Here is a 16913-nt window from a genome sequence, read left to right on the forward strand (position 1 = left end):
TTCTTCTCCTGAAGGAGTCAGAGGAGGTTTAAGATCAGAGTTTTCCTTCTCCAAGATGGGCTACCTTCCCAGGTTGACGAGCCCCATCTCCCCCCTCACACCCCTCTACAGCAGCGGTTCTCAACCTGTGGGTCCCCAGATGTTGTTGGACTACAACTCCCATCATCCCTGAGCTCCGGCTTTGCTAGCTAGGGGGATGGGAGTTGTAGTTCAACAACATCTGGGAACCCATAGGTTGAGAAAGGCTGCACTACAGCATGTGCAGAAACCATCTTATTGACTGTTTAACCCAGTATTCGTCTTGTCTGCTCAATCTGCCAGAACCTATCTTTGCATGCAGAGGAAGTTCCTAACTCACTAAGGGTTTAAGACCCATTGGCTCCAATCTTCTTCCACCAACTCTTCTCCCTGGTCTCGGATTCTGCCAGTCATTTCCGCCATTTCCATATAGTCTTTAAATTTAAAACTTATTTACAGAAACACTGCAAAAATTTTGAATGCTGATGACATTGAAATGAATTGAAGGGGTTTTAGCAACAAGGTAAAATGTAAGTTGGGATTGATAATAAAGAAACTAAATTGGATATGAATTTGCTGAACCAATTTTTAAAAAGGGATACAAAAAAGGGAGGTGTGAGGAAGTCAGGAAAATAAGTTAACTAAAGATGAGAAACTAAAAAAGAGGGAGTTTTGTTTTTTTCTTTATGTGTTTTTCTTCTTCTTTTTTTCTTTTTGTGTTTAATGTTTGTATTTTTGTATCTTGACTTTGTATTTCTCTGTTTTTGTATTTTTTCTGAATTTTTTCACTGATAAAACTTAATAAAATATTAATAAAAAAAATTAAGACCCATTGGCTACCCTCACCTGGTTTAGCCGGCAAGTCAAAGCCGTTCCCTGGCCGCTGACCTTGTATTTTTAAATTGGTGTAACCCGCCTTGGGACTTCACAGTGAAGGGCTGGATAGGAAATCTAAATGATGCAAACCATAACAGTTCTGTAAAATATAAAGATTAGTCTCTTGCCTCGCAGGCTTGCTGTATACTTAGGGACTGTGAAGGGTGGGGGGAAATCATATTTAACACCTCCAGGTCCAGAAAAGAATCATGTCTATATACACATGGGAATCTGACGGAATATAAGTCGACCCAGTTTCACTTGTGGTTCTGTCATCCTGGGTGGAATCTCATGAACAATAAAAAATAGTAAGATGTACACTAATCCTGAGAGTCAAGGAGGAGAGATACTGGGAAGCAGTTTTAAAAACAACAACAGTGTACGTCAAGGGATGCAGCAACCCTTGAAAGCCAGCCTGCTCTCTGGGGAGCTGTCCAGCAGCTGAAACAAAACACTGGCTTCCAAGATTGTGTTTATATATATATATATATATATATATATATATATATATATGCGCACTCCTGGATCAGACCAACAGTTCATCTAATTCAGCATCCTGCTTCAGACAGCAGCCCATCTGTTGTGCCCTCGTAAAGTGCCCACACAGGGCATCAAGGCAGCAGCCTTCTACTTCATCTCCTCTGACACTTGGTCTTCAGAGGGACGCTGACTCTCAACACTAACCACAGGCTCCTGTGCTCAGCTCCTGCTTGCATGTTTCCCACAGGCATCTGGTTGGCCACTGTGGAAGCAGAATAATAATAATAATAATAATAATAATAATAATAATAATAATAATAATTATTACCCGCCCTTCCCGGTACAGAAAACCAGGCTCAGGGTGGCTAACAACAAATTTAAAACACTTAATTGATGCAACAAAAAACAGCTTAAAATACAGTATAAAACACGAATAACAGTAAATTCAGAATTCAAAAATCAATTTAGGGGGGAAATCCATCCAGTAAACATTAGATGATCACCAGGGCTAGCTGGCTAAATTAGTCCTATTTGGGCCAGGGAGGAGACCAGGGGAGAATTAGCTGTGGGATCCCAGAGCGGGTAATCTTCATAAAAATGGGAGGGGGAGGGAAGGAAGGGGAATAAAAGATTAGGCTAAGTTCAAGTTGAAAGCCAGACGGAATAGCTCTGTCTTACAGGCCCTGTGGAAGGAAGCTAAATCCTGCAGGGGTCTAGTCTCATGGGACAGAGCATTCCACCAGGTTGGAGCCATCACTGAGAAGGCCCTGGCCCTGGTGGAAGATAATCTGACTTCCTTAGGGCCCGGGACCTCTAAACTATGCTTATTCATGGACCTTAAGGTCCTCTGCCTGGCATACCAGGAGAGGTGGTCCCATAAATAAGAGGGCCCTAAACCACAAAGGGCTTTAAAGGTCAAAACCAGCACCTTAAACCTGACCCGATACTCCACCGGGAGCCAGTGCAGGATGGTGGACTAGCTGGGTCATTGACCTCATCCAGCAGGCTTTCCTTGTGTTCTTATGTAGGTTAGCTCCTGATGGGGGTCCGAAATATCCATGTGTGTCTGTTGGTGGAGGTGGGGCAGGGATTGTCCTACTACCATCCCAGAATAGTATCCCAGCTAGGATTAAAAGCTGCTTGGGAGCCCCCAAGTTCTGAAGCCTCTTTCAATGCACTGGGTAACTTATTATTCAACCAGTTAAACTTTAAGCAAATCACGGGCTGGGGGGGGTGTCAATGGGTTGTTATTGAACTACATGCAGGGTCAATTTTGCATAGGGGTTCTGTTCCTGGTTCCTGTGTGCATGCCCTGCCCAGTTATGACCCCCCCGTTCCACCCCGCACCCATTGTGCCTTTTTCCATGTCCCAAAGGACCCGTGTGTCAATGATTGCGTGTCAGTTGGACGCACCTAAAATTGTTGCCGCCTGTGTATATGAATTGCACCTTCGATCTTCATGCAGATTTTACACAAATCTTGCTGTTTAACATCTACACGAAAGCCCTCGGGTGCGTTCTATGCGGCCCTCTCTGCTATATAGACTTGATTCAGGATATAGAATGCAGTGGATGCTTGGGTTGTGAACATGATCCGTGCAGGAGGCACGTTCACAACCCACAACGTTTGCAACCCACAGTGCTGCGTCTGCGCACACACGGGTTGCCATTTGGCGCTTCTGCACATGCGCAAAGCACGATTTAGTGCTTCTGCGCATGTGTGACCACCGAAACCCAGAAGTAACCCATTCCAGTACACAACCTGAAGCGTCTGCAACCCGAGGTATGACTGTGGTAGAATTGCATCATTGGAAGGGACCCTGAGGGTCATCTAGTCCAGCCCCCTGCAATGCAGGAATCTCAAGTAAAGCAACCATGACAGGTGGCCAACCAATGCCTGCTTAAAAACCTCTAAGGAATGAAAGCCCACTGCTCCCCAAGGGGGCCTGAACTCCTGTCAAATGTGTATGAGTGACAGGTTGAGAGATACATTTTTTTTGCTTCTCTCTTAAACTTTTTCCAGTTGGACTGCTGTGGATACTTTTGCCCCATGTGTAATTAAGAGCAGCTTTTTAGCATAAGCAAACTGTCAAGTTTAGATGTGGGTAGCATTAAATAATCTGCTTCTATAAAACACAGGGGCAGAAGTGTACGCATTACTTTTCAATTTTCTTGTCGACCAAAGCGCACCGGCTTGAGACTGAATTACCATACTAAATCTTGCCCCCCCCCCAAAAAAAGCATACAATGGCAGAAAATGTTGTTTGATCTAGAAATGCTGGAACAAAGAAAACCGAACGTTAGTGTTTAGCACACTTTGTTGTGCCCAGGTGTGGGAACTGCCAGGGCTTTGTGTCTGTAACAGGTAGCCGCTTTTGAAGTATATAGCATTCAATTACAAGTGGGGATATCCTTTGTTGGTCTCTGACAGTTCTTTGAATAGAACTCTAGCATTTCCCTCCCCCCTTTAAGGGTGTCTTGGTGTGTTGCTCTTGGGAATTTATGTTTGTTTCAGTTATTATTTCTGCAAAGCTTTCCAGAATGATTTTTAGTTTTTGAAAAACCTTGCTCTTACTTTAAGGACCCTTAAAGTAAAGGTAAAGGGACCCCTGACCATTACGTCCAGTTGTGACCGACTCTGGGGCTGTGGCGCTCATCTCGCTTTACTGGCTGAGGGAGCCGGCATACAGCTTCTGGGTTCTGTGGCCAGCATGACTAAGCCGCTTCTGGCGAACCAGAGCAGCACACAGAAATGCCGTTTACCTTCCCGCCAGAGCGGTATCTATTTATCTACTTGCACTTTGACGTACTTTCCAACTGCTAGGTTGGCAGGAGCAGGGACCGAGCAACGGGAGCTCACCCCGTTATGGGGATTCGAACCACCGGCCTTCTGATTGGCAAGTCCTAGGCTCTGTGGTTTAACCCACAGTGCCACCCGTGTCCCTTAATAACCATTTAAAACAACAACAACAACCCTGTGGTCACCTATTCAAATCATAACTCTTCCTCAACTTCTCTCCACCCCCCCCAAAAAAAAATGGGTCACAAAGTATGGCCTGCCCTACAGGATGGTTGTAGGAATGGATGAAATCATAGAGGCAAAATTCTCCACACAATCTAAATTGTTCAAAAGCAATACCCTGTTTTCTCCTGGCCAACAATCCTGCCAGGCTCTTGTGTGATAGTGATTGGTGTGTAGTCACTGGAGAGTTTCATGATAAAGCAGGAATCTGAAAATAAGTCTCAGGAGGACAAAAGCAACATCACACATTCACCTTTGTAGATCTTTTAATGCTTGTATATGGTTCATAGCATTAGTGAGGGACCTTTAGACATGCCACATCCTTTTGAGGTTCAAGCAAGGGCCAAATTTGACAATGATGCCAGGCAATTTGGTGCTTTAAAGACCTGAAATTGGGTACCACTCAGACACCCAGGTGCTGATAAAATGAAGGTTTCTTCCTCAGGAGGTTTGCACTAAAACCACTACTAAGGTAAACCCCCCACCTTCCTTTGTTTTAGCAGTGTTGTAGCATTGCTAAAATGGGACGTGGGTGGCGCTGTGGGTTTAACCGCAGAGCCTAGGACTTGCCGATCAGAAGGTCGGCGGTTCGAATCCCCGCGACGGAGCGAGCTCCCGTTGCTCGGTCCCTGCTCCTGCCAACCTAGCAGTTCAAAAGCACGTCAAAGTGCAAGTAGATAAATAGGTACTGCTCCGGCGGGAAGGTAAACGGCGTTTTTGTGCGCTGCTCTGGTTCTCCAGAAGTGGCTTAGTCATGCTGGCCACATGACCCAGAAGCTGTACACCAGCTCCCTCAGCCAATAAAATGAGATGAGCTCCCCAACCCCAGAGTCGGTCACGTCTGGACCTAATGGTCAGGGGTCCCTTTACCTTTTTAGCATTGCTAAAACGAAGAGGAAAAACTTCAGCAGGGTTTCAGTGCTGCAAACTCCTTCCTTAAAATTTACTGTTAGGAAATGTGTTAATAGTTGAAATCGTGAGATGTGGGTTTGGAACCTCTTTATTCCTGCATGAGGCATTAGGGCTGGTTTACATGTGCGTATACTTTGCTTTATTTTGGCAGTTGGCAGGTGAGTTTGCAAAGTGACTCCATCACAAAGCAAGTTTTTGCAGTGATGCTGTTGCTGCCATGCCCATTCTACATGCAAGACTTTGCTTGTGGATCTGGAAGTCACCAAGCGAGGACAATGCATCTGTGAATGAATTCCCATGTGCATATTCAGGCAGTGGAGGGAATCCTTTGGGGAAGGTCCTTAAGTCAGTGGCAGGGCACATGCTCAGCTCAGTGGATCCAAAGAGAGGCCAGAAAGAGCCAAGTTGGAAACCTGGGAGAACCTCTGTGAGTAGCTGGTTTTTGGACTACAGTTCCCATCTTCCCTGACCACTAGGCTTGCCAGCTAGGGATGATGGGAATTGTAGTCCAAAAACAGCTGAGTGCCAAAGCTTGGGAAATCCTGGTGTAGACAGTACTGAGCCTTGTAATGAAGCCTAAACAGGTGTAACAAAACAACCACATCTCACCCTCCTTCTTACTATCTTCCCCTGTCGAATTTCATACTTCTTGGGGCAGGAAGCCGACTATATGCACACTTATGACACCATATAAATAAACAAAGATTATAGAGATAATTACAGTGGTACCCTGGGTTAAGTACTTAATTCGTTCTGAAGGTCCGTTCATAACCTGAAAGTGTTCTTAACCTGAAGCACCACTTTAGCTAATGGGGCCTCCTGCTGCCGCTGCGCCGCCAGAGCACGATTTCTGTTCTCATCCTGAAGCAAAGTTCTTAACTCGAGGTACTATTTCTGGGTTAGTGGAGTCTGTAACCTGAAGCGTATGTAACCCGAGGTACCACTGTATAGCCAAACATCGACATCTTCATCATAACAGAACAGAGAGTTTTCCGTATCTTCACCGGATCGCCTTTGCTCCTTAAAAAGCGCCTTGATGTCTGAGCGCCGGTGGCCACTGGCCTCCCCACTCCGGCTAAACTCTCCCCGATGTACTAGCTTAACGGGACACCCCTTGAACACAGGGCCGGCATTTTTACCAACCCCAAATATTTGGAGCTTTGCGGCCTCCACAGATCCCGCACCCCATCTTTCCCCCCGGAAATCGGACTCCCTGTCTTGGTCTCTCCCCCTCCCAAAGTACCCAGCCGACCACGGCGCCCCCTAGCCCGTGTGCGCGCCGCAGCGCCCGGCTGCCACATGGCTCGCTGCTGCTTCTGTGGCGGAGCCCTCCCGAGCGCAGGGGCATCAGGTGCCGCCGGCGCCGCTTCCTTGCTCCCCCCTCGGCCGGTCCTCTGCATTGCATGCCGGCGCCGGTGATTTGCTGTGGGGAGACTGCAGATTTGCATAGCGCTCGCTCGCCTCGCCTCCTCCGCCGCCAGCCCGCGTGGCTCGCTCCGCGCTCGCTCTCGCCCGCCCCCCTCGCCGCGCTGGCTCAGTGCAGACGCGGGCAATGGATGCTCGCTGCAAAGCCGCCTCCTGCCCGCCGCCGCCGTCCTCCTCCTCCGCCGCCTCGCCGCGTCCCCCTGCTTCGCCGCCGTCTCGCTGGCAATAGGCAGAGAGCGGGGAGCGAGAGGGAGCTCGCCAGGGGAGCTGCTGCTGCCGCTGCCGCCGCCTCGTGCGTTATTGGCGCGCCTTTGGCGAGGGAAGCACTCGTGGCTCGCTCCGCTGAATGGATTGCCCCCCGCGGCCGCCGCCGCTCTTCGTCGGGGATCCGGCGCCCCGTGCGCGCCCCGTCGGCCCCCCGCCCCGTCGACCGACGCCCGCTTTGTGGATTATGGAAGAGACCCCCCGGAGCGTCGCTTGCTAGTGGAGCTACCGCGTGAATGAGCGCTGGAGGCTCCTCGGGGCCGTCCCCGCCGCGATTCCTTTGCCTGGGGGACCCGGCGGCGCTCCTCGGCCGCCTCTGAAGGATGGTGGGGCCTCTCCGGGGCAAGACGGGACTCCCGGCGAGGGATCGGCGCCCGGCAGAAGCGCCCGCTCCGACGACGCGCCGCTTGGTGCGGTGAGACGCCCGCGCGCGGCTCCCTCGCCCAAAGTTTGCCTAGCTGCTGCCGCCGCGCTGGGCTGGGGGGACACCCCCGCCCCGCTATGCCCCCACGGATGGGGGAGCTGGCCCTCTCCGAACCCGCGCCGTCGTCGCGAGGCCGCCTGGCCCTGCTCTGGATACTCCCGTTGACTCTCAGCGGCCTCCTCGGGGTGGCGTGGGGCGCCTCCAGTTTAGGGGCGCCGCACATCCACCATTTCCATGGCAGCAGCAGCAAGCACCCGTCCGTGCCTATCGCGATCTACAGGTCCCCGGCTTCCTTACGAGGCGGACACGGTGGGTTCCCGGGTGGCTGGGCGGCGGAGGGGGGGACGGACGAGGGGGTTGAGAGCCTCGACGGGGAGCACCTCGGCTGTGGCCACCTGGAAAGAGGGTGGCGCGCACACGTGGCGGCGGGGTGCGAGTGGACTCTGGATAAGAAGCACCCATGGAGCGGGGCTTAGTTGCTGGGGGTTCTCTCTGCCCCCCTCCCCATCTAGAATCGATGGGTTAGGAAAGGGCGGAGGAGAGGAATGAATTCCCTTGCCTGCACGGAGAATTGGGGAAGCCAGCGATCACCTGCCTTGGCGAAGCCAGAGCCTATGTACAGGCGCTTGCTTGACAAAAAAGGCGCAGTAATCCTGTTGCCGTTTGTGGTGTCGCGGGGGGTTGCGATCTAGTGGTTTTGTTGGCTTTGAGCACCGGGGATCTTTCGGAGGTTTTGTGCGCCTGCTGTCTCGCTGATGGTTGGGAGAATCATGGGGCACAGAGAGAGAAGCGCAAGGGACCGAGGTGGGCATGAAGGAGGAGCGAGCCAGCCGCCCTCGATGGCTGGAGGGAGAGGAGACCGGCTCTGGGCGATCGCTAGGACTGTTGGAGTAGGAACCCATCAATGCACCTGAGGGGAAGGGGAAGACACACCCCCTCGGCAGAGGCGGAGAAAGGGAAGATGAGGGCGCTGCAGCCTCTTTCACGCGGGGAGAGGGTGGCTTTAACCCAGTTCCCTTCCTCCTCCCCCAAGTCTCTGCTGAAAGGGGTGGTGGTAGCCCAGCTCGCTATGTCCCTTCAGCTTGCTTGCAAAGGTGGCCAGAGATAGAAGATGAATTCTTTAAGGGGGGGGCAGCCTTCACTCTTTTTCTGAGGCTCCCCGATGCCAGCCTGGTTTCTGGATGGGTCCATATTGGGAGGGGCAGGTGGGGAAAGAAGGCTCCTCCCCCTTGTTTGGGGGACAAAGCTTCTCTGCCTGACGGTCTGTACTGTTTAGTCTTCCGGGGAGGAGGGAAAAGGTACCCGCCAGCGGGAGAGGGTGTGTGCAGCAGGCGGGCGTCTGTTGCGGATAACTTGCTTGGGTTCAGGCTTGGGAGCGCTGTGGTGTCCTCTGTGTCGCTGTCGTGAGATGCACCCCGTTGACCGCCCGAGAGAACCATCTTGCTTCTTGGAGAGGCTCCTCGAGCCCTGAAACGGTCGCTGCCTGCTCGCTCCGTGCCTGCTGTTCTGACCAGCAGTGTTGTCAAACAAGAGAAACAAATTCCCTTCTTACCAAGCAACGGCAGGAGGAGGCTCCCTGTTCCCTCTCTCACCGCCTCGTTTTCCTTTTCCCAGGAGGAATAGCACTTTGGTCACACAAGGGTACATTGGGGCATGTGTGCTTCCCTCTTCTCCTTAATATTGGGAGATCACCCTCTCTGCCAGTGGTGGTGGTGGTGGTGGAGCATTCCACTCTGCCTCACTCCCCGCGTGCCTTCCCTTTGTCGTCCCTTCCTCCAGATCTCCATCTCCCAGGAGTCTTCTTCAGAAAGCTTTATGTAAAAGGACAGTGGATTCTGGTGTTGGTGAAAACAAAGAGCGTGGGGAGAAGGGGCCAGGCATTTGTGGCGTTCCAGGGGCTTGCATTATTAACCCACCTTTCCTGCCGTGCTTTAAAAAAAGTAGGTGAAGCTCATGTGTGGCATCTGTAGTTGCAAGATGCCCACCTGGCTTCGCACATCTGTGTGTGTGTGTCTGTGAGAGGCAGGAATTGAGCTGCCGCGGCTTGCTTTGTGGAAGCTGATCAGCAGCTCCTTTTGCGTGGTGGGGTTGAGATCACAGGACAGCAGGGACCGTTTGGCCGCAATGGGAACTTCATTTGCCCACGGAGTGGTCAACTAGAGCCCAGCATCTTCGCTGTTGCTTTCTACGCATCTGGCGCGCCCTGGAGAGGGCGAGGCAGAGAGGAGGAGGTCCCGTGCCCCCCACTCCACTCACCCCACACATATGCTTGTACATCTTTCTCTGCGCGTGAAGGCAGACCACGCTTATTTTTATCTCTCCCCAGCCAGCCCCCCGTGGATCCAGCTCCCCGCCCCACGCCCAAGTTCAAACACGCTGGGGAGAAGGAGAGGGGTGCGGTGAGTCTGTGGGTCTGCTGGCGCTTGTAGCCGAAGCCCCTCCGCTGTGGAGAAGGCTTCTGATAATTACACTCCTTCCAATTATCTCGGGCTAAAATCGATGGACTAAAACTCAGGTTGTCTAATTAGATAAAGGGCCCCGGCTGGGAAGCAAGCCCCCTAATTGTGGAAACGCAACTGTAATGGACTCAATGTGTGTTTGTGGCAGGCGGGGGTCGGGTCCTGATGCTGGGCAAAGGGACTCTGCTGCTACAGCTGTGGTTTTAGCTGAGCCTTTGAATTCCGAGAGACACACACGCACGCATTAACCCTTTCTTTGCTACCATCTCTGCCTCTAGATCTACATTCCCACGCCTGCTTGTGTACCGACTTGCTCATCTGGTAGTAATAGAAGCAGCTGGCGGAGTGGAAATTCCACGGAATGTGCCCCTCTGCTTTTAGGATTTTGAGCACAGTCTCCCTTTTTATTAAGAAGCTTTCGGTTGGGTCGTGCAGCTTCGTCGCTCTTCATCTTCATATCTTTGCCATGCTTCATTTCCACTATCATGTGGCGTGTCATTCACAAGCTTCGCAAGGCAGCAGAGCGATCTTCCGGTGGCGAGCCATTGCGTCTTTGTGTAAAAGTGACCCAGTTGGGGTTGAGTGACAGTCCTGACTGGCTTTTGATGTCTGTTGTTTCGTTTTTTGTTTTTTGTTTTTTAAAAAGCTTGCAATACTACGCCCATTTAACAGGGAAGTAAGTGCCATGGATCTAAGTGAGGTTTTCTTCCAAGTAAACATACGTAGGATCCGACTGCAAGACATGCTGAAGAACGTTGGCGTGGGGTGTTTGCATTTACAAAAAAAAAGAAAAGAAAGGAAAATTACCCTTGTGTGGTGCACTCTAAATGTTAACTGGCCAGAGAGGGTATAACAATCAGCCGCTTTACTTGCATTAATTTTGTAAATGCAGGAAAGGGGGGGGGAATGCTTGGAATGAGCCCAAAGTAGGGGGGGGGGAGGGTTTGAAGGGAAAAAAGCACACCCAACCCTATCCTAGCATTCTGTTCCTCTCCCACTTGACTCTTTCAGAAGTCCGCATGTTCTTTATCACATATGCCTACATAGGGGAAATTAAGGGCTAACAGCCTTGTGCAGCTTCAGTTATTGCACATTTGGTTGAAAGAAAAAAAAGGATCATTAAGAGCTTCCTGGAATAAAATCCAAAGGGGCACATTGAAGGGAATGGGAGGCAAACAGCCCGGGAAGCCTGCGGAGCACAGTTGTGTTTCAGGCAGCGTTTAAAAAACCGTTTGCATACTTTGCCTTGGATTCAATTAAAGCTATATGGGAAGGGAAGAAGAGGGAATGGTGATGAGGGAAAAGCACCCAGCTGCAGCCACCACCGCCCCTTTCCATGTTTGTTTGGGGGGTGGGGTGAAGGGAGGGAGACCTAGAAGCTAGTTTACAAGGCTGCCAACCTAGAGTACAAACACACCTGTAATCAGAAGGTTTTCATTTAGTATTTGGGCTTTTTTGGATACCCGGCACAATGCCAAACCACACGACTTTCTGGCATCAGACGCCTTTGTGCACACCAGTAACAGGGGTGTTTCCTGGATTGAATTCCGGGAGGCTCGATTTGGTCATCCCTCAGTAGATAAGGCACACTGGGTAGAGATGGTCACTCCGTTATGTGTGCTTGTGTGTAATCATCCTCAATCTTCCCGCCCTCCCCAGTCCCTTAACTCAGTCTGCTGTGTTGAACAAGGATATTGGCTTCTTTCACCTGTCTCAGCAGAGGTCTTGAAGACAGCCCCTCTTTCTCTCTGTGCTGGGCAAACTTGTGGGGGCGGGGGGAAAGAAGCATTAACTGGCAATGCTGGCAACAACAACAACAACAACAACAAAAGAAGCCTGAATTGTATTTTCTGGAATTTTGGAAGATCCTCGTTGAGTCCATTGTTAATATTTGTGCGTGGGCAGCAGGCTCCCCGTTTCTTTGATAAGCTCCACTGAAGCAGATCGGTTTCTGGCTCATGATGGGCACATGAAGTGCATCAGTACAGCTGCCAGAGGGATGCTTCTGGAGAGAGGCAGCCAGTTGCTTCCCTCAGGTGCTCAGTTCCTTCCCTCTGCAGTGCCGCTTGCCTGCTTAGACACTTGAGGGAAAGGGTCGACACCCCCTTTGGGTGTTCCACTGCTCCTAGATAGCAGTGTATCTGAATTCTGTTCTATGGCCAACACAGATGTATTTAAACAGTACCCTCTTTATAAAGACCTCATAAAATAGCTATTCACTTCTTACCAGGCCCCTTCCAGACTGTCATATATATATATATATATATATATATATATATATATATATATGCAGGTTTTGGTGTCTTCGGGTGTCTTCCCGTGTAAGAGTCGGGGTGTCTGGGCGACGTTTCGACGAGGTCTCACTCGTCATCTTCAGGCTGGTGCTTTCGGCTTCTTGTTACTGGAACAGAGCAGAATCTGGTGTTTGAGTTCCTATAAATACTGTTGAGGGGTGTGGTGTATAGCCTCCAACGTTCTGGGCAGAGAGGAAGTTCCTAGATTAGTGTGCCTTTTCTTCTTTTGTTCCTTAATTACTTGAGGGATATCTTGAGTGATTTCATGAGTGATATTCAGAATACCACTGGGTGGGTCATTAAGTGTAGATTAGTTGCTAAAGCTTTCGTGTCTTGACCTCTTGAGCTTGTGAAGAGTTTTTCTGAGAAGATGGCTGTGCTGCATTTAGTTGTGCTCTGGCTTGGCTTCGTGTATAGGGGCGAGCTGTGATTTTGTGCCTTGTGCCCGCCAGATCTGTGTAGGGATTGCAGGGGGGTGCAGCATCCGGAGGTGCCACTATAGTTTGGCTACTGGATGGAGTCTGTAATATTTCTGTGGAGAGGGTCTGGGTTTGGGTCTGGTGTGGTTGATTGGTGACGGCGTTCTGTGTGCCTCTGGTTCTGGTGTCGGTTTTTGTGGGGAGGGCTAATTTCCAGATGTCTGGCAGGCGGGACGTGTCGTCACGCTTGTTCATGTTGTGAGGGTGTTTCTCTATCTCGATGGCTTCCATGATTATTCTCTTGTGGTGATGTTCCATGTTAAAGAGCAATTTGGAATCTGCAAAATTAATTTCGTGTCCTGTTTCTTTCATGTGTTGGAAAAGAGAGGAAGTTTTTTCTTCTTTTTTGACGGCATTCTTGTGTTCTGCGATACGTGCATTTATTCGTCTGTTTGTTTGTCCAATGTACGTGGCTGGGCAGACTTTGCAGGGTATTTCATAGACCCCTTGGTTTTCCAGCTGGATTTTGTCTTTTGGGTTTCTGAGGATATTGGCTATTTTTTGGTTGGTGCAGAAGGCTGTTTTGATATTGTGTTTATGGAGGATTTTGCTAATTTTGTCTGTAGTGCCCTTGATATAAGGAAGGAGGGCCATGCCATTGTTTTCTTCTGTGTCTTGGTTTTTGGGGGGTGTTTCTTTTTGGATTAGCTTCGTAACCTTGTTTTTCTGGTATCCATTGGCGATTAACACATTTGAGAGATTCTGTAACTCAGTTGTCAAGTGGTCTTTGTCAGCCAGGCGTTTGGTTCTGGAGATGAGAGTCTTGGCTACGGAGTTTATTTGTGCAGGGTGGTGGTGTGATTGTGCATGTAAGTAGCGGTTGGTGTGTGTTTTTTTCCGGTAGATAGTGTGTCCTAGGGAGCCATCAGGTTTTTTGTAGATTAGGACGTCAAGAAAGCAGAATCCATCGCTTCACACGTTACTAACTCCTTCCAGTTCATAGAAACAATAAAGAAGCAATACCTACATCCCGATGACCTACTTGTGAGCTTCGATGTTGTATCTCTCTTCACTCAAGTGCCCATTAATGAAGCCTTGACAGCCATTCAAAACAAATACAATCCCCCCAAATACATCCTGGACCTGACCAACCACTGCCTAACCAACACGTACTTCATCCACAATGGACAAAGATACAAACAGATAGAAGGAGCACCTATGGGATCACCCCTCTCACCGGTCATCGCAAATTTGTACATGGAACACTTTGAAACCAATGCTTTAGACAAGTCAGAACACAAACCCAAACTTTGGCTCAGATATGTTGACGACACCTTTGTAATTTGGCCACACGGGAAAGAAAAACTAGATAGCTTCCTCACACATCTCAACAGCCTACACCCCAAAATACAATTCACTATGGAAATAGAAGACAACAACCAACTCCCCTTTCTTGACGTCCTAATCTACAAAAAACCTGATGGCTCCCTAGGACACACTATCTACCGGAAAAAAACACACACCAACCGCTACTTACATGCACAATCACACCACCACCCTGCACAAATAAACTCCGTAGCCAAGACTCTCATCTCCAGAACCAAACGCCTGGCTGACAAAGACCACTTGACAACTGAGTTACAGAATCTCTCAAATGTGTTAATCGCCAATGGATACCAGAAAAACAGGGTTACGAAGCTAATCCAAAAAGAAACACCCCCCAAAAACCAAGACACAGAAGAAAACAATGGCATGGCCCTCCTTCCTTATATCAAGGGCACTACAGACAAAATCAGCAAAATCCTCCATAAACACAATATCAAAACAGCCTTCTGCACCAACCAAAAAATAGCCAATATCCTCAGAAACCCAAAAGACAAAATCCAGCTGGAAAACCAAGGGGTCTATGAAATACCCTGCAAAGTCTGCCCAGCCACGTACATTGGACAAACAAACAGACGAATAAATGCACGTATCGCAGAACACAAGAATGCCGTCAAAAAAGAAGAAAAAACTTCCTCTCTTTTCCAACACATGAAAGAAACAGGACACGAAATTAATTTTGCAGATTCCAAATTGCTCTTTAACATGGAACATCACCACAAGAGAATAATCATGGAAGCCATCGAGATAGAGAAACACCCTCACAACATGAACAAGCGTGACGACACGTCCCGCCTGCCAGACATCTGGAAATTAGCCCTCCCCACAAAAACCGACACCAGAACCAGAGGCACACAGAACGCCGTCACCAATCAACCACACCAGACCCAAACCCAGACCCTCTCCACAGAAATATTACAGACTCCATCCAGTAGCCAAACTATAGTGGCACCTCCGGATGCTGCACCCCCCTGCAACCCCTACACAGATCTGGCGGGCACAAGGCACAAAATCACAGCTCGCCCCTATACACGAAGCCAAGCCAGAGCACAACTAAATGCAGCACAGCCATCTTCTCAGAAAAACTCTTCACAAGCTCAAGAGGTCAAGACACGAAAGCTTTAGCAACTAATCTACACTTAATGACCCACCCAGTGGTATTCTGAATATCACTCATGAAATCACTCAAGATATCCCTCAAGTAATTAAGGAACAAAAGAAGAAAAGGCACACTAATCTAGGAACTTCCTCTCTGCCCAGAACGTTGGAGGCTATACACCACACCCCTCAACAGTATTTATAGGAACTCAAACACCAGATTCTGCTCTGTTCCAGTAACAAGAAGCCGAAAGCACCAGCCTGAAGATGACGAGTGAGACCTCGTCGAAACGTCGCCCAGACACCCCGACTCTTACACGGGAAGACACCCGAAGACACCAAAACCTGCATTCCTGTACCCGTGAAAATCTACGAAAGCATATATATATATATATATATATATATATATATATATATATATATATTGCAGGTGTTTTTTATTGTTGTTTTTTTTGCAAAATGTCATTGATGCAATAACAGCGCATTGATGGTGGATTTATACTGGACCATCCTCACATCCTTCGACTTTATTAGTTCTGTGATGCTTCCCCAAGTGTCAGTGAATTCTTGCAAAAGCAAGCCAAAAAATACTGGAACATTTGTGGTATATATATATATATATATATATATATATATATATATATATAGTTACAGAGCTTTAAGCAGGAAGTCACAGGACATGTACCGATTGCACAAGGCAGTATGTTTGCCTGAACATTTGCACACTCAAACAGCGGGATTGCAGGCAACCACTGCAGTACTGTCACGAGCAGAAATCATTGTGAGTGCGCAATAAAAAGGTCGTTTGGAGAGGCCCATCGTTTGTGCACTTTAAGCTCCAAGTAGTATTAGAGGTGGGGATGAAGTGTTGGACACGGTTTACAGAAAAGGTGCTTTGGGTGTTTGCATGAGAAGCTAGGACATGAATATAACAAACACTTGTTTACCAAGATGTCCATTGTTACATCTTACATGCAACCCAGTTCTATGAGTGATGAGAATTCCAGGTGTGCTCAGGTTTTGCTTCTTTGGAATGAGATGATTGGAGGCTTGCTGGTGCTCCATAATATATGGTTTATTCGCACAAACATAGAGAGAGATTCACGGCATTCAACATACTGCAACAAATACTGCTGCCCCATCAATTTTCTAGGAGGAAAACGCCCACCAGTGCCATAGGATTCTTGGCAAGAGCTACTCAACTCTGTGTGTCTCTCTTCCAGTCCCAGCCTGAGTGAACTCAGTCTAAAACCTGCATCTGTTTCACAACCACTGAGGACCAGCTCCGAGGGCCTTCTAGCGGTTCCCTCACTGCGAGAGGCCAAGTTACAGGGAACCAGGCAGAGGGCCTTCTCGGTAGTGGCACCCGCCCTGTGGAACACCCTCCCATCAGATGTCAAAGCGATAAACAACTACCTGACATTCAGAAGACATCTGAAGGCAGCCCTGTTCAGGGAAGTTTTTAATATGTGACATTTTAGTGTATTTTTCATCTTTGTTGGAAGCCGCCCAGAGTGGCTGGGGAAACCCAGCCAGATGGGCGGGGTACAAATAATAAATTATTATTATTATTATTAACCAGCTGGATGAACTTATTCCCTGCAGAAAGGGGGAAGATAAGGGAGAGGAAAGACTTTCCCCACTTCCAGGAGGAATCTCTGAGGGTTCCCATTCAGGCCCATCTGAGCCCATCCTCCCAGCCAGTTTGCCTCATTCTAGCCATCCCCCCTCTCTTTTACAAACAGATACACAGGATTAGGTACAGCATCTTCCAGGGATCACTTAAAGCATCATATAGCAGAGGCAGGGTGCCTTTTTCAGTCCATGCTTGTCCACCTTC

The 16913-nt window shown here is 49.0% G+C and overlaps 1 protein-coding gene across 34 annotated transcripts in view; it reads left to right on the forward strand.

Annotated features, from left to right (window-relative positions):
• The window catches only part of NRXN1 (neurexin 1), a 1008670-nt gene that overhangs the window by 637272 nt on the left and 354485 nt on the right, over nt 1–16913 (forward strand). For 2 of the 34 annotated variants that reach the window (XM_082217257.1, XM_082217259.1), the window contains exon 1: nt 7431–7729. The exons of 30 other annotated variants lie outside the window; for them this stretch is intronic. In XM_082217257.1, coding sequence (XP_082073383.1) covers nt 7498–7729 — 232 coding nt within the window. In that variant the 5' untranslated portion in view covers nt 7431–7497. Of the gene's footprint in view, nt 1–7430; nt 7730–16913 lie in introns of those variants that run through there. 2 more of the 34 variants (XM_082217260.1, XM_082217261.1) reach the window with 1 other exon arrangement.

The sequence above is a fragment of the Podarcis vaucheri genome (genome assembly GCF_965113315.1).
Source record: "Podarcis vaucheri genome assembly, chromosome: 3".
Lineage (NCBI taxonomy): Eukaryota > Metazoa > Chordata > Lepidosauria > Squamata > Lacertidae > Podarcis > Podarcis vaucheri.